Source organism: Euleptes europaea, chromosome 19 (genome assembly GCF_029931775.1).
Source record: "Euleptes europaea isolate rEulEur1 chromosome 19, rEulEur1.hap1, whole genome shotgun sequence".
In the NCBI taxonomy this organism is placed as follows: Eukaryota; Metazoa; Chordata; class Lepidosauria; order Squamata; family Sphaerodactylidae; genus Euleptes; species Euleptes europaea.
In genome coordinates, this window is record NC_079330.1 from 11,986,621 (window position 1) to 12,004,043 (window position 17,423).

At 45.5% G+C, this 17,423-nt stretch overlaps 2 protein-coding genes across 2 annotated transcripts; both read left to right on the forward strand.

Annotated features, from left to right (window-relative positions):
* On the forward strand, positions 1-3,233 carry LOC130491767 (phospholipase A2, membrane associated-like). The gene is made up of 4 exons (XM_056865556.1): positions 1-40; positions 441-588; positions 1,254-1,360; positions 3,082-3,233. Exons 1-4 carry the CDS (start codon positions 1-3, stop codon positions 3,231-3,233), a joined length of 447 nt encoding a protein of 148 aa, XP_056721534.1.
* Positions 3,234-6,141: 2,908 nt separating this feature from the next.
* Positions 6,142-11,650, forward strand: LOC130491768 (group IIE secretory phospholipase A2-like). The gene is made up of 4 exons (XM_056865557.1): positions 6,142-6,181; positions 6,821-6,965; positions 9,613-9,719; positions 11,508-11,650. The coding sequence occupies exons 1-4, from the start codon at positions 6,142-6,144 to the stop codon at positions 11,648-11,650; spliced, it is 435 nt and encodes a 144-aa protein (XP_056721535.1).
* Positions 11,651-17,423: the final 5,773 nt, after the last annotated feature.

Genomic DNA, 17,423 nt, shown 5'->3' on the forward strand with positions numbered 1-17,423 from the left:
ATGAACCACCTCCTTATGTTTGCTGTGCTGCTCACTGCTGGTAAGTGGAGTATCCTTCCTAGGATTTTCATGGAGTTGCTTTTACACAATTGAGTGGGATCACTATGAGACAATGGTTGCTTCCACGCAGGGATGATTGCTCTTTGCAGGGGCATTCTCCACAGGCTTCAAGCTTCTAGGAGACCAAGCCCTATGAGAAAAGGCCGAGGGACTTGGGAATGTTTAGTCTGGAGAAAAGGACAATGAGGGGGGACAAGATTGCTCTCTTTAAGTATTTGAAGGGTTGTCACTTAGAGGAGGCCAGGGACCTGTTCCTGTTGGCAGCAGAGGATAGGACTCACAATAATGGGTTTAAATTACGGGCGGAAAGGTACCGGCTGGATATTAGGAAATATTTTTATATTAAGAGGGTTTAATTGGGTGTCGCTGTTGTTTTCTAGGTGATTTTGACACCCACGGGGTGGAAGAAAATGGCGAACAAATGCTTAAAGATGTGGTTAAAATAGATGGCAGTATCTTTAAATCGTACGGTTGCTACTGTGGAGTTGACGACATCGGTCACGGTGATCCCAAGGATTATATTGATGTGTACGTTGCTCATTTGGTGTTCTTGACTTCACATAACAATCGACACCTCCAGGAATTTCCCAACTTAGAGTTGGCAACCCTACATTGAAGTCCCTCCCCTCCCCAAACCCCACCCTCCTCAGGCTCTGCCCCAAAAACCTCCTGAAGAGGGACCTGGCAACCCTAGCCCAGGGTCACCCAGCAGGTTTCATGTGGAGGAGCGGGGAATCAAATCAACCAGTTCTCTAGATTAGAGTCCACCTGTCTTAACCACTACACCATGCTGGCTCCCTCTTCTCTCTCACACACACACACACAGCTTCTGACCTCTGACTGCCAGAGGTTAACTCTTTCCCTGGACACAGGCCCTGTGTGCAGATCTCGATGGCTCCTGCGTCTCCGGGGTATATTTCTTACCTCCCACACACACACCCAAAGGTTAGCTGCACATTAGCAACATATACAATAAAGGCCAGTGGATAATTAAAGGTGAGACCCATGCCTCAAACTGGCTGGATTATCATACAGCAGTCTATATCACAGAGGCCGCATACGGTGCATGTATACTAGTATACTCTGGAAGCACCCTTCGAAAACAGTTCGGTGATACTTCGTAGGAAAGTTCGTCGTTATAATAAATTCAGAGCTGACTTTCATTCCCTCCCCCTCAATTCTTTCTCATGCAGATGTTGTCAGATCCGTAACTGCTGCTACAGATCTCTAAAGGCTTACCTGTGTGACGCCAAAACGACGAGCTACAACTACACTTATGACAGCGAAGGTGTCGAATGCTGTGAGCGATCTGCCATCCTTGTCCCATTATGACATGATGGGGGCTTTCACACATACTGAATAATACACTTTCCAGTCACTTTCCATGCACTTTAACCACCGTTTGCAAGTGGATTTTGCTGTTTCACACTGTGGCCATTTATGCAGGCTCAATTTGGATGCTCGCTCAAAGCTCTGTTTTTAAATGTGACCTTTAAAGTGCCTGTTCACGGTCCCGACCCAAAAGGAGAAATTCCACCCCCCACTACCTGCTCCTTCGTTCCTTCCATTAGCAACCGCCGTTTGCATAGCTAACACGCGGCTGTGATTTTGCATGCTTCCTTGAGGGGATTCTTCGAGGTGGGGGTGGAGCAAACACAAAAGGTTGCGTTAAAGGGGCTCTTAAGAAATGTGGAGCAGGTATGCGCCGGCTTTGCAGTCACTTCCTGAATGACGGTTCAGCATGAAAAACTAAAAAAAAAAAGTGCACCTGGAAAGCACTGCTAATTACCAAGCATAAATGGCTAGTAAAATCCAGCTGCAAAGTGGTCTAAGTACATATGTCCTACAAACATGCACACACTGCCTTCACTACCCTGGAAACATATGGACATAATTTCTTCTGTTGTACCGTGAGAGGTGTGGGGGGGAAACTGATTTTGTAATTTTCTAGCATGTTGACCCAGGATAGCCTGATCTCATCAGATCTCAGAAGCTGAGCAGGTTTGTCCCTGGTCAGTATTTGGATGGGAGACCACCAAGGAAGTCCAGGGTTGCTATGCAAAGGCAGTCTATGCACACCACAGCTGAGCATGCCTTGCCTTGGCAACCCTATGGGGTTGCCATAAGTCGGCTGTGACCTGATCCCAAAAATGAAAGCGTGTTGGCAGAAAGTCCGTGGGCGCTTATGGGCTAATACCTGATGTTTATGTAACTCTTCCCTACACAACCCCTAGAGCAATTCTGCAATTGTCCTGGAGGTTGGCAACCCTAAACCAGGACACCCATCTATCAGGGTGTGTGGTATGGCCTCATGCCATTCATACTTAAAACACACTTGGGAAGGACTTTGTACAAACAGCCCAGGATAAGAACAAACATCGCTCCAGCATATCACTAGCCCTGCACTGCTCAAAATGCTACTTCATCTCTCGGGAGAGGGACGAGAAAAGCAGACGATGCATGCCTATGCCTAACTGCATGGGAACAAACAGCCACAGCCCAAACATACAGAGCTCATGCCCTCAAAACATGCTTGCCGCAATGAATCCTGGGAACTGTAGTTTGGTTGGGGGACAAGAATTCTCTTCCCCACCTAGCCCCTTTAACACAGCTGCGGTTGCAAGGATTCACTGCAAAGATATCTCGTAAAACAGCCTTAGAGCAGATACCCCAGGAGGATAATACTGAAGCATGGAAAAATGAGGATCCTAAGAGGTAGCATTGACATAATTATCTTTGTCGAAGGCTTTCACGGTCAGAGTTCATTGGTTCTTGTAGGTTATCCGGGCTGTGTGACCATGGTCTTGGTATTTTCGTTCCTGACGTTTTGCCAGCAGCTGTGGCAGGCATCTTCAGAGGAGTAACACTGAAGGACAGTGTCCACAGCTGCTGGCGAAACGTCAGGAAAGAAAATACCAAGACCACAGTCACACAGCCCGGATAACCTACAAGAACCAATAATTATCTTGTTTAGTCATTTCTTTTTCTCTCTTTTCTTTGACCTCTTTTCTCTCTTGACAGATGTGGCAAACCATTCCTCGTGGTGTAAAACACGCACCTGTATGTGCGACAGATATTATGTGATCTGCCTACTGGATTCCCATGGTTTATTCAACCCGGACTTTATTCCCTTGGGGAGAAGGGACTGCTCGGACGCCCCTCCACGCTGCTGATGGTTGAGTCTTCTGTATTCGTCTGGATCCAGCATATGTCAGTTAAGGTGTCATCCATGTATGGCTGGAGCCCAAGTCTTACCAGTTTTCATGGAAGCCTGTTTGGGGGATGGCCAGAGAGCTGAGCCAACCCAAAACTTGATGAGTTACTGATAGTGTTGCTAACCTCCAGGTGGTCTAAAATAACACAAAACCTATGCTGACATAAGCTACGTTTAAACAACAACAGCAGGAAGGCTCAAATTCAATCAATAAACCTTTAATGGCATATCCAATATTACAAAGAGGAAAAAACAGTGTAAATACAACTCTCAGCTAAAAAAGCTAAAACAAACATAAAATCATAACACAGAGTTTCCCAAATTTTTCATTGTTAACACATCGACTAAGAAATTGGCCATCGCCACAGAGATCTCTACTGTTGTATCGTTCAATAAAATTTGACATTTTATTTTATTAGGAAGATAATATTTAGAATGTATCCAAGTATTTAACCATTTCTTCCTAGCGGATGCATATAATGAGCAATCTAGCAATATGTGCTCGATTGAGTCCAAACAGTTGGAGTCCAAAGAGTTGAAGCCTGTTTGGGGAATGGCCAGAGAGCTGAGCCAACCCAAAACTTGATGAGTTACTGATAGTGTTGCTAACTTCCAGGTGGTCTAAAATAACACAAAACCTATGCTGACATAAGCTACGTTTAAACAACAGCAGCAGGAAGGCTCAAATTCAACAGACTTACTATCAAAGATAATATTCCAAAACATCCCATAGCAAGTGTATCTTCACAAAGTTGTACAGAAACAAATAGAAATAATAACGAAGAAGTAACCACTTCTTTTCAGTTTCTATTCCACAGAACCTTGCGAAACCAACACCAATCCGGAGGTGCCGTTTTGTTTTGTAGGGACTGAACTTTGCATATCTGGTTGAAGTGTGTTTCAGTTTGGAACTGGAATCCTTTTGGTGAAGCAACCAAGGTTCTGTGGAATAGAAACTGAAAAGAAGTGGTTACTTCTTCATCATTATTTCTATTTGTTACTGTTCAATTTTGTGAAGATACACTTGCTATTGAAAGCTGGATAGTGAAGAAAGCTGATAGGAAGAAAATAGATTCCTTTGAAATGTGGTGTTGGAGGAGGGTGTTACGGATTCTGTGGACTGCCAAAAAAACAAATAAGTGGGTTCTAGATCAAATCAAGCCTGAACTGACCCTAGAAGCTAAAATGACTAAACTGAGGATGTCGTATTTTGGTCACGTCATGAGACGACGAGAGTCGCTGGAAAAGACAGTCATGCTAGGAAAAGTTGAGGGCAGCAGGAAAAGAGGAAGACCCAACAAGAGATGGATTGACTCAATAAAGGAAGCCATGGCCTTCAATTTGCAGGATCTGAGCATGTCTGTCAAAGATAGGACATTTTGGAGGACTTTCATTCATAGGGTCGCCATGAATCGGAAGCGACTTGACGGCACTTAACACACACACACTTGCTATTGGATGTTTTGGAATATTATCTTTGATAGTAAATCTGTTGAATTTGAGCCTTTGTGCTGTTGTTGTTTAAACCTCCAGGTGGTGGCTGGAGATCTCCCAGTAGGTTTTTATACCCCGCTTTTCTCTACTGAAAGGAGTGTCAAAGCAGCTTACAATAACATTTCCTCCCCCCCCCGCCCACAACAGGCACCTTGTGAGGAAGGTGAGGCTGAGAGAGGTCTGAGAGAACAGTGACTAGCCCAAGGTCACTCAGCAGGCTGAGTGTGGAGGAGTGGGGAATCGAAACCGGTTTTCCAGGTTAGAGTCCGTCGCTCTTAATCACTACACCACACTGGCTCTCTCTGTAATGTGTTAAGGGGCCAACAGTCTAGAGTCGCAGTGACAATCTGTCGGTCAATAAGGTTGCCAACCTCCAGTTGGTGGCTGGAGATATCCTGCTATTACAACTGATCTCCAGCTGACAGAGATCAGTTCACCTGGAGAAAATGGCTGCTTTGGTAATTGGACTCTATGGCATTGAAGTCTACCCCCTCTCCAAACCCCACCCTTCTCAGGCTCCACCTCCAAAATCTCCAGGTATTTCCCAACCTGTAGCTGGCAACCCTATCGGTCAACCACAGAAAACACCAGCAGGGTCTTGGCTGCTCCAAGGAAAGATATGGTTTGCTGTCTCCCTCAGTGCTGATTCTGGAAACCTCTGGATGAGTCCAATTCATTAAAAGAATCTTTCTAGAGCTTCTGGCTTTAAGCATCAATCAGCTCCTAGACTGGGCAAGATCCATAGTCTCTCTTCTTCCGAACAATAAAGCATCAGCCATCAGCTGCCCAAGGAAACAAGAATGGTCTCCTAATCTGTGTAGCATCAAAATTGTACATTATCCATTTCAACATTTCTTTTGTCCAAAAGGCACCCAGCAAAACAACACTGGGAACAGAGCAGTAACCTGCAAGCTCTCTCTCCCATAATTAAGTCTTCAGGGGTTTGACTCAGCTACAAGGGTTGCCAACCTCCAGGTACTAACTGGAAATCTCCTGCTACTACAACTGACCCCCCCGTTTTCCCTGGCATCCAGGACAAATGCAGCTATGGCGGCATCCCAAGAACTCTGGGAAATGTGGTTTTCCTGGGGTTCCTGACATCCTCAATATATGTCCTGACAATTTTGTGGGTGGGGTGTTATTAGGTACACCCTGACTAATCAAACAGGACTTGATGAGAAATATCAATATTTGTGCATCCTGTGATAATGCCGTTCCCAAAGAGGAACAGAACTCAAGCATGTGTGATTATGTCAACAGTACATATGTATATCAAGTACTGCTTACAGCTCTATAGATTCCCCGCACGTTCCTGCTTTATAATACAGAATAAGACTCTTTTACCGTTCTACTTATTTGGTATCTGCACAAATATGAGTCCGGCACTTGGAATCCCTTTGCTTCTCCTGTGTAGTAAGTGTAAGCCAAAAGTGTTGGGATTGACATGGGTGTGTTTGTGCGTGCACATGTATGGATGTGCCTCTCGTTACATGCAGCGCACTGTGTGGGATGCAGTTGCAGCCCCAGGAAAGCAGAAGTGGGAGTGCATAACTGTGAAATGTGATTGTCTTTTGTGTGTTTTGCGCATTGTAAGCTGCCTTGGGTCTGTATTTTATAGAAAAAAGCGAGTTAAAGACTTCCTAAATCAATAAATAATAAATAAATTGTATACATTTGATAGATATTGTTGTTTGCTCTCCTCTTCCCATAAAAATTAGGGGGGGGGTGGAGGCTCCCATTAAGATAGAACTTAGGATCACGAGCCAGCGAAAGAAGAAAAGGGGTCTGTTGTCTCAAACCGTTCGGAAGGTGGCTGTCTCCGGTTTCGGAGTTCCTGAAATATGCACCAGCGACCAGAGGGAACCTCCACATTCAGAGGGAGTAAACCTCCGGATACCGCAGCCAGGAGGCAACATCAGAGGAAGGCTTTGGCTTCTACGTTGTTTACTGACCCTCCAGGGGACCTGGTTGGCTACTCTGTAAAACAGGATGCTGGGCCAGATGGACTACTGGTCTGATCCAGCAGGGCTCTTCTTATGTTCTTGCCTGCAGCATTCTCATTAGCAAGTGGCAACCTGATCCAGTTTGCTGACATGGTCCGGCAGGTAACGGGCAAGCTTCCATCGGTTTTTTTCAATGGGTATGGATGCTACTGTGGAGTGGGAGGCTCCAAGCAACCTCTGGATGAAACTGACTGGTAAGAAGTGCTAAAATAGAAACTTGCTTACCCCTGCCCCACCTAAGACTCCCACTGACTTCACCTTATTTAAACGGAAAGGCTAAATCAAATGGATCTGTGTTATGTTTAGGTCATTAATCAAAACGAAAAGGAATTTGAAATATGCAGTTATCTTGTTTTATCTGGCTAAGGGCTGTAAATAAATTATCTATCTGAAATATGCAGATTTAGAATGCTGAGAATTGGACATTTACCTTCCAAAGGCAACTTTCGGCATGGCTTGGAAGAATATTGGAAGCCTTAGCAAATTACACCTGTTGTAGGATTGCCAACAAACCTGATGTTGTTTCTTTAAGAGAGGCCTAATTGGTGAAAATGGGCAGCTTCAGCATAGAGATAAATAATATAAGCATCCCATTAAACCTCTGTTAAAGGGGTGGGACATTCACTTCCCCAGGGTTGCCAACCTCCAGGTACTAGCTGGAGATCTCCTGCTATTACAACTCATCTCCAGCCGATAAGAGATCGGTTCACCTGTAGACAACGGCCGCTTTGGCAATTGAACTCTATGGCATTGAAGTCCCTCTCCTCCCCAAACTCTGCCCTCCTCAGGCTCTGCCCCAAAAACCTCCTGCTGGTGGCAAAGAGGGACCTGGCAACCCTATCACCACCCTCCCCCAAAGCTTGCTGTCAACCCTAAAGCTCCCAATGTTTTTTTCCTTCTTTGAGATCTATAGACTGAAGCTTATATATTTTCACCAAAATGTGAAAACTGAGAGATACCCCTCGCACCCACCCCACATAGAACATTCAGACTAGGGCCTGGAGTTTTCCCTATCTCCGGACTACAGAAATCTGGAGAAAAAGGCTGTCTTGGGGGGTGGACTCTATGTCATTGTAGCGGAAACCGGGGTTCGTGGGGGGGAGAGAGAGACCCAAAACCGTTATCAAGAAAAACAGTTTTATTCGCAGCTGCGGCTCAGTTACTCTAGCAAGCAAAACACTGAGCCCCGATTCTACTGGGGAACAGACATTTATCCAAAATCCACATTCTGATGAGGCACATCAACATCCTGTGCTTATCTGGTTGCTTTACATAAACTGGAGCCTGAGAGCTCCAGAAGTTCTATCCAGTTCCAGTTCTTGTTATCGTTCACCATGACTTTCCATGACTTTTCCCACTACCCTAGCACACATCGTATTCCCTATGACTATGTATGGGTGTGAAAGCTGGACAGTGAAGAAAGCTGATAGAAAGAAAATAGATTCCTTTGAAATGTGGTGTTGGAGGAGAGGGTTACGGATTCCGTGGACTGCCAAAAAAAAAAAAATCAGTGGGTTCTAGATCAAATCTACCCTGAACTGACCCTAGAAGCTAAAATGACTAAACTGAGGCTGTCGTATTTTGGTCACGTCATGAGACGACAAGAGTCACTGGAAAAGACAGTCATGCTAGGAAAAATTGAGGGCAGCAGGAAAAGAGGAAGACCCAACAAGAGATGGATTGACTCAATAAAGGAAGCCACAGCTTTCAATTTGCAAGATCTGAACAAGGCTGTCAAAGATAGGACATTTTGGAGGACTTTCATTCATAGGGTCGCCATGAGTCGGAAGCGACTTGACGGCACTTAACACACACACACTTTAGCACACACATAGAGTTATCCTGCCCAGCAACGAGCTATTCCCTTGCTGCCTTAATACATCTCAGTACATTTACAGAAAGGAAAAGAGGTTATCTCAAACTATTAAATCAGATCCACTACTTAAGTGGATCCTCCACATTCGGGGGAAATCTATCTTGCTGTCACAACATTATACCCTACCCAGTTTCTGCTCCTCCCCAAATTCTGCCCTCCCCAGGCTTCCCCCCGCCAAATCTCCAAGTATTTCCCAACCCAGAGTTGGCAACCCTTCCACTTTCCTGCTGCCTTCAACTTTTCCTAGCATTATTGTCTTTTCCAGTGACTCATAACGTCTTCTCATAATGTGATCAAAGTACAATAAGGGTTGAGAAAAAAGCAGGCTGTTGGCCATGGTACATAATGGCCTGCTATGCCAGGAAAGGTTCTAAAAAGCCTTCATAGTTATAATTAGCATATCACAGAAACTGGTAAATCCTACCTAGATCATTGCCCCCAACATCATGATATGACTTCCGATTTTCGCCAAAAGTGAGCTTGTATGTGCCCACTAGGGTTGCCAACCTCTGGGTGCAAGCTGGAGATCTTCTGCTATTACAACTGATCTCCAGCCGATAGAGATCAGTTCACCTTGAAAAAAGGGCTGTTTTGGCAATTGGACTATGGCATTGAAGTCCCTCCCCAAACCCCACCCTCTGGAGGCCCCGCCCCACAAATCTCCAGGTATTTCCCAACCCAAAGCTGGCAACCCTAGCGCCTACATACCTGTCCCCACCCCACCATCCTCCCGGCAGGCTGCCAACCATACCTGGCAACCTTACGCCGAAACAGATGGGTAGTTGGTGCAGATTTTTCAGCACGGGGGTGAGATCATATCATTATTTTGAAAATAAGTTATTCCCAAGAGGTCTGGTTACCCCAGTCGGTAAATTTTTTTATCACCTGTATCTGTTTCTGGAATATAAACATATAGAACAGTGATCAATTCCTTTTTTTTTATTCTTCCTGTCTGAAATCACAAGGTGTTGCCATGCCCATGACTGTTGCTATGGAAAGATGTCATCGCTCGGCTGCAACCCCAAATTGGAGACTTATTCCTACTTTTTCTCGAAAGGGGCCTTATTTTGCAGTAAGTGGGGGGAAATGTAGTGTATTCCAGATGCCTTGATCATTGCCGGCTTCAGGCTTTGGGAGAGGGGTCCTTGGGCTGTCAACGGGCCTTCCTCTTAAGGTTGCCAATCTCCAGGTTGCACCTGGAGTTCTCCCAGAATTGCAACTGATCTCCAGACTACAGAGATCTGTTTCCCTGGCGAAAATGGCAGCTTTGCAGGGCAGACTGTACTGTACACCATAGATCCTAGGTGTGAAATCCCACCCCAAATTCCCCCTTCCCAGGAACTGCCCCCAAATCTCCAGGCATTTCCCAGGTCAGAGGTGGCCACACTACCTTGTCCCTGTGCCCACCGGTTTGTCTCCCATTCCAAATCCAACTGCTGTCCAAAGGAAAGGAATGAGGTGAAAAACCCCTGATGCCAACTGTACCTTGTATGACTTGCAAAGTAAGATAAGTAGGGTTACCAGGTTCCTCTTCGCCACCGGCGGGACGTTTTAGGGGTGGAGCCTGAGGAGGGCAGGGTTTGGGGAGGGGAGGGACTTCAATCCCATAGAGTCCAATTGCCAAAGCGGCCATTTTCTCCAGGGGAACTGATCTCTATTGGCTGTAGATCAGTTGTAATATTAGGAGATCTCCAGCTAGTACCTGGAGGTTGGCAACCCTAAAGATAAGGGAGCAAGGACAAACAAAGCAGACCCAACCTAAGGCGCCCCCCCCAATTAACCAATATGTGATTATCATTGCATGCTTACAACAACAAAAAAGAACTCCACACATTTCTGCTTCACAATGAATAGCACTTATCCCTGCAAAGGCCAGAGGAACTAGAGCCAGTGTGGTGTAGGGGTTAAGAGTGGCGGACTCTATTCTGGAGAACTGGGTTCGATTCCCCACTCCTCCACATAAGCGGCAGACACTAGTCTAGTGAACCAGGTTCGATTCCCCACTCCTCCACATGAAGCTTGCTGGGTGACCTTGGGCTAGTCACAGTTCTCTCTGAACTCTCTCAGCCTCACCTACCTCACAAGGTGCCTGTTGGGGAGGGGAAGGGAAGGTGATTGTAAGCCGCTTTGAGACTCCTTGCAGTAAAGCGGCGGGGGTGTGTGTGTGTTGAGGATAAAAACCAACTCTTCTTCTTCTCTACTGGCAAATAAGCATCAACTTTAGCATATTATACTTCTACAAAATCCCAGTAGCACCTTAAAAAAAAGCACTCCCTTTGTCAGAAACAAAGTGAGCTTTGACTTACAAAAGCTTATACCCTGGAAAATTTTGTTGGCCTTAAAGTGCTACTGAACTCAAATTTTGTTCTGCCACTAAAGACTGACGTAGTAGTGGGGAAGGGCCGTAGCTCACTGCTAGAGCACCTGCTTGGCATGCAGAAGGTCCCAGGTTCAATCCCCGGCATCTCCAGTTCAAGGGACCAGGCAAACAGGTGATGTGAAAGACCCCTGCCTGAGACCCTGGAGAGCTGCCGCCGGACTGAGTAGACAATAATGACTTTGATGGACCAGGGGTCTGATTCAGTATAAGGCAGCTTCGTGTGTTCATGTGACCCACTTGCAATGGTGGTAGTGTTAGAATATGACTGGAAAGACCTGGGTTCAAAGCCCCACTCAGCCATAAAAGCTTGTCAGTCTCCATCTCTCAGCCTAACCTTCCTTGCAGGGTTGTTCTGAGGATGAAACGAGGGAAGGGAACAAGGATGCCATCTTTTGCTCCATGGAGGAAAAAAGTGAAACAAAAATCAAACAGGTAAAAAGCGTGGATGTGCCCCAAACTCTTGGCTCTTTTATTTTCCAGGCGGGAAAACCATGTGCCTTCGGATGATCTGTGAGTGTGATAAAGCAGCTGCCCTTTGTTTCCATAGAGCTGCCAAGACCTACCGCATCAGAAATGTCTATTACCCAAACATTTTCTGCTGGGGGGCCACTCCTCCTTGCTAGGATCCCCAAATCTGTGGTCTCTCATCTGCCCGGACTTGTACTCCTTCCTCCTTCCAGAAGAAAGTGCTGTTAAACATTTTTATCAATATCATTACCTATTCTGGCTCCAGTCCCAAAGTTCACCGAAAAATGGGTTTTCCTGAGGATTTCAAGCGGTAATTGGAACAGTGGTCCATTCATGTTCCCTGAAGGCGGAAAACAATGTTTTGTGTCAGTGAAACCATCCGTCATGTGTTCGTCAGTGGAATTTTAAATGCACCAAGAATGCCGTTTTTCTCCCAATCTAGTATGACTGGGGTAGTAGTAGACTGGGGTAGTAGTAAGCTTCGAGTCCAGCAGCAGCTTAGACACCAGCAAAATTTTTCAGGGTCTAAGCTTAGGGGGTTTTTTTACCGCATAACTATATGCATTTTGCACCACTGTTAGAACCACTGTTAATGAATGACAGAGCAGAAAATATCTTGGATGGGATATCTGTACTGTTACCTTGAATTCGTTAAAAATCAGTACAAGAATACCAACCCGGCTTTTATGCTTATTGGGGGGGGGGGGGTATTCCAAGTATGCAAACATCTCTTGCCTTACCTGTAGGTGGTCACGTTCCACTGTTCAATCAAAATGGATGGGACCATTAAATTTGCTATTGATTCTCTTCCATTTAAAGGAATGTCTCTCTGTCTCTCTCTCTGTGTGTGTGTGTAAAGGGCGGTCAAGTCGCAGCCAACTTTTAGCAACTCCGTAGGGTTTTCAGTGCAAGAGACGAACAGAGGTGGTTTGCCATTGCCTGTCTCTGCATAGCAACTCTGGTATTCCTTGGGGGTCTCCCATCCAAGTACTAACCAGGGCCCTATCAAATCCAAAATATGGATCGCATATTAGCCCAACAAGAGGCTCGCTTTATATTTCTTTTTAATTCTTTACACCCTAACGGGTTGAACACGCATTTTGAGTTGTCCAGTGTCTTTTATCCGTGGTTTACCTTGTGACTTTATTACATATTGTATAATAATTTATTTCACTTTATGACTGTAAGGATTTGATATACAGACGACATGTATTCCAGCAAGGATATAGGACAGCTGTCCCTAATTTGGTATGTACCACTTTAAATAGGGGAGGGAATTCTAGCCTCAGCAGATGACGCAGAATCGCCATCCACGTGCAATATGTGGCTACATGCCTTGGTCTTAGGTATGTATAATAAGTATATTATATACTCGAGGCTTTTTGTCATGACACCCCTGGGCATGTTTTTGTTTATGTATTCTAATATATGGTTACATGTGTATTATAGAACATATGTTCTGAAGCTTGTACGTAGATCATGGCAGGATTGCCGGAATTGAAAAAGCTGGCGTCCTTGGACTTTACTTTGTTCAACAGGAATTTGTTTCCGTTGTTACTGTATTGAAATTGTGTATTGTACACACTTTGGAATATATTGGTGTTGGTTACCTTCTGAGTATACTTCGGATTTTTTTGCCATAAGTGCCTTGTTTTGTCTTAGCTATTACCTGGTAGTTGGCAACCCTAAACGGTGCTCACAGCAATCACATCGATTCCAACAGGAGTGGTTCTTGCTGAACTGTGTCCAAAGTGGGTGTTAGCTGAGCAAAGGCCAAGAGCAAATGTTTATTTAGACAACTGGGAGTAGATGAAGCAAACTGGTGTCCTTTCTTGCTCCGGTGAGAATTAAACATCCCCTTTGTTGTAGAAGAGAGGAATATCACCGCAGCGTATTGTTAGCTCACCAAGGTTTGCTTTTCCAACTTCCAAGAAACGGCTGACGGAAGAAATACATTCCCTCATTTGACTCATGAAGCCTGTCAACACTCCATTCAACCACAGATTAAATGCGCAACCACAAAGAGGGTTCTCAGGGCCTGCTGGAATTGGGAGTGTCTTCTCTTGTAGTCCCGATCTACATTGCAGGATGGGTGTGGAATAGTATCGTACAGCCCGATCTCATCAGATCTCAGAAGCTAAGCAGGGTCCATACTTGAATGGGGGACCACTAAGGAAGCCTTTGCAGAGGAAGGCAATGGCAAACCGTCTCTGCTTCTCACTTGCCTTGGAAACGCTTCGGCTTCACCATGTCAGCTGTGACTCGACGGCACTTTACCCGCACACATTATGGGATGGGCCAGCCCGGGCACTGTCACCTGATGCTCACTTTGATGGCATTTGTGCGGTGTCAGAGAATGGCAGCTGAGCGCCAAAGAAGGGCACGGAGTCAAGGGCATGAAGAGGGCCTACTATGAAGACCAGGGTAGCCCCTGAGAGAAACAAGGGTTGCCTTGTTAACTGTGACTCAGAAGCCTTGGTTTATACATATTAGCAAATCCTGCAGGTACCTTACCACTCCCATGGATTATCTAACCAAACTTGAAGATGCCATATGAGGAGAGAAAATGCCCCTGTGGTTCTGGATACATAGAAACCTTTGAACACGTTCTTCTCCACTGCCAATATTATACAGCTATCAGAGAAAGGTTCATCCTACCATTAATTCATAAATTTTCCAGCCATATGGGACAATTACATATTCCATCTCTGCTACACACAAAGCAATGCTGATTCTATGACCTTGGGCAGATTGCGAGAGGGAGGGCATCTTGGCCATCTTCTGGGCATGGAGTAGGGGTCACTGGGAATGTGGGGGGGAGGTAGTTGTGAATTTTCTGCATTATGCAAGGGGTTGGACTAGGTGGGGCTGTGGCTCAGTGGTAGAGCATCTGCTTGGCATGCAGAAGTCCCAGGTTCAATCCCCGGCATCGCCAGTTAAAGGGACTGGGCAAGTAGGTGATAGACCTCAGCCTGAGACCCTGGAGAGCTGCTGCCGGTCTGAGTAGACAATACTGACTTTGATGGACCAAGGGTCTGGTTCATGTATTGTGTGTTCTTTGGGGAGGGGCTGTGGCTCAGTGGTGGAGCATCTGCTTGGTATGCAGAAGGTCCCAGGTTCAATCCCCAGCATCGCCAGTTAAAGGGACAAGGCAGGTAGGTGATGTGAAAGACCCCTGGCTGAGATCCTGGAGAGCCACTGCTGGTCTGAGTAGACAATAGTGACTTTGATGGACCAAGGGTCTGATTCAGTATAAGGCACCTTCATGTGTGTTCATGATCCTGGTGGTCCCTTCCAACTCTATGATTCTATTCTATGATACTTCTGTGGCTTTTAGCCACAGACTTAACTTGCTCTTCTAATCCATGGTAATGACTGACCTTTTCTTAGCAACATCTCTCAAAGTGTCTGTCTTATACTCAAAACTAAATTGTAATATCAATCACAAAGGTCTTCAGGTCCTGCATAAAGATCAAATCAGGCTTCTGTAGCTGTCCTTCAGTCATCTTTAAACTTGACACGGTAGGTTATCCATCTCATCATTTTGGTTTCCTCTACCAAAGTCACACAAATTTTATGTCAGCGTATTTGCACATTCTGCACTGCTGGACACGCGCCAAGGATGCAGGACCATGTTTTGAACTTGGGGTCACACTTCCTACAGCTGCACGCATAACTCTGTGGCTCTCTACCAAGAAAGTCTCTTGTAAGCAGCATCTTTGGCCACAACTTCAGCGCAGATATTATCCAGGTACGCTATCTGAAATAGAACTGTATGGTATCTTGTAGTCTTAGTGATGCCCCAGGCATGGCTCCATTAATAGTTGTGAGGATTCTTTGTTCTGTGGCACAGGCTGGCTGTAGATTTGTTGCTAGTGTTTAAACCAGTGATAGTGTAAACTGTGCTCCGTGGAGCACTTGGTGCTCTGCGAAACATCTCCTAATGCTCCATGAAGAGATTGGAAAGAAAAATACTACTGTCATTCAGTTTAGTATATAGGTGCTAGGTGAAAATTAGTGCTCCGTGACGAATTTCTCTCCTAAAATGTGTTCCATGACTCAAAAGGTTTGGGAAACTCTGGTTTAAACAACTATGGGTTGTTTCCACACATACACACACATTTATGCCTGTTGACATTTTTCATATGCTCCCTTAGGCCATTTGCGGGGGGAGGGGAGATGGTGGGCTATAAATATTGTAAGAACATTTTTACTAAATGTGGCTTTTCCCTGCTACAGAATTAGGACATTTTTAAAAAGCACAGTTCGTGAAAAAATTTTAAACGACGCACAGCTACCCTAAAATGACAGGGCTTTACACAGGAAAACAGACACTTCAAAGGACCAAGACAAGATTGTTGGTGGATTCAGTTGGTCGTGGGCCTCAATGAGGACAAGTTTATTGAGATGACCACAAAGATATGGCACCATTACCCCCTTCCATTAGTGCATTTTACACCTGTGCAACTCGTAACTGCCATAAACCTGGAACTGTGCTACTTACCCACTTCCTAAGTCAATCATCAATGATTGCTTCTTTTGAAATTACTAAGAAGAAAGGCTGAGCAACAGGCCCAGTTCTCAGATAGTTGCAGAACTATCCGGGGAACTTGAGCCAAGCTGTAGCCTCTGTTTGAGAGCCCAAGGGAGGAATGAACCATTTGCTAAGTTTCTTTGGGGCTTTGCTTTCAAACGGCTTTGATGGTAGGGACTGCAAGTGACATCACTTCCTCCAAAGGTTTCATCAACGAACTGGAAACTAAAACGGTACCTCTGTTGGACCTGGGGCCTGGGCTTCCATTTGATCCAAATAGCACTTCTAAACTGTTAGCACAGCAGAATCTACATTTTCGCTAACAGATAAGCCACAAATTAATGCCCGATCCCAAACTATAGCAAGACCAGAGTGGCATTTTCACACCACTGCAGTACCACAATAGGGAAAAACTGTCAACGTTCTCCCTCCAAATCCAACGGCTAAAGGCACGGCAGACCCCTTCAATAAGGCAATTCTAAAGGACACACCTCTCCCCCACCCCCTGCTCCAAAAAAAGAAACACTTTACTGATGCCTGCCCAAAGTTTCCATTTAGCATATCCTGATTGCTGCTGGAATTTTTGTTCCCAACAATAAATCTGTTCAGGAGACCCAGAGGCAGCAAAAAACCAGAACCCAGTGCAAACTAGGAAGTTTGCTCTCATTGCTATTGTCAGAACATAGATTTAACAAACAGTCAGGAAGGGCTTGAGTCCGCAGTGTCTTTGGACTTAGGTCCGTAACGCTCAGAAGTAAAAAAGAAATTTTCAACGTTGCAAACGCAAGCATACTTTAGTCGGCATTTAAGATATCATGCCTCGTTTCTGTCAAGTCCTACTAACTGTGGGAGGAGGGGGCTTGCCTTTTCCTTTCCCCACCCCACCATCAGTCTTCCTCAGTTAAGTGGCTGCACTTCAGAAGTCGGCAGGGGCTATTTTCTTTCGCTGCCCTTGCCCTCTTATCAGGAACCGCTCTTATTGCACAAACCGGGCAGGCCCAAGGTCTTGTGAGGCCCAGCACCTCCTGGAATTGGGCTGTTCCTCCTATACACGGCTCCAAGGGTGCGATGCGATTGGGCTAGGCCGTCATATCCATCACCGCTGGCATCCGGTAAGACCTCGCTCTATACCTCCTTTTAATTAAAGTTGGGAACAATCCGGTCTGCTGAGACAGAGGGCAGAGGTCCTCCCCGACGTTTTCTGCGGCACAGACTGACAACGCCACCAAAGTACAGACTGGTAACTCAGGATAACGTTTCCTGGTTTTAGAGAACTAGCTGCTCTGCCTCCCCCGAGTCAGCATCAATTCCAGAAACTCTGCCTAGAATTGTTCTTTTCAAAGTTACGACTAAGCAAAAGACAAGAAACATCTCGACACACTCGTCGTCAGGAA

Excerpts from the sequence above, each read along its gene's own strand:
- LOC130491767 (XM_056865556.1), top strand. The coding sequence starts at position 1 with ATGAACCACCTCCTTATGTTTGCTGTGCTGCTCACTGCTG. Across the intron at positions 41-440 it reads TGCTGTGCTGCTCACTGCTG|GTGATTTTGACACCCACGGG; the intron begins GTAAGTGGAGTA and ends GTTGTTTTCTAG. Across the intron at positions 589-1,253 it reads CCCAAGGATTATATTGATGT|ATGTTGTCAGATCCGTAACT; the intron begins GTACGTTGCTCA and ends TTTCTCATGCAG.
- LOC130491768 (XM_056865557.1), top strand. The coding sequence starts at position 6,142 with ATGAGTCCGGCACTTGGAATCCCTTTGCTTCTCCTGTGTA. Across the intron at positions 6,182-6,820 it reads CCCTTTGCTTCTCCTGTGTA|CATTCTCATTAGCAAGTGGC; the intron begins GTAAGTGTAAGC and ends TCTTGCCTGCAG. Across the intron at positions 9,720-11,507 it reads GAAAGGGGCCTTATTTTGCA|GCGGGAAAACCATGTGCCTT; the intron begins GTAAGTGGGGGG and ends TTTATTTTCCAG.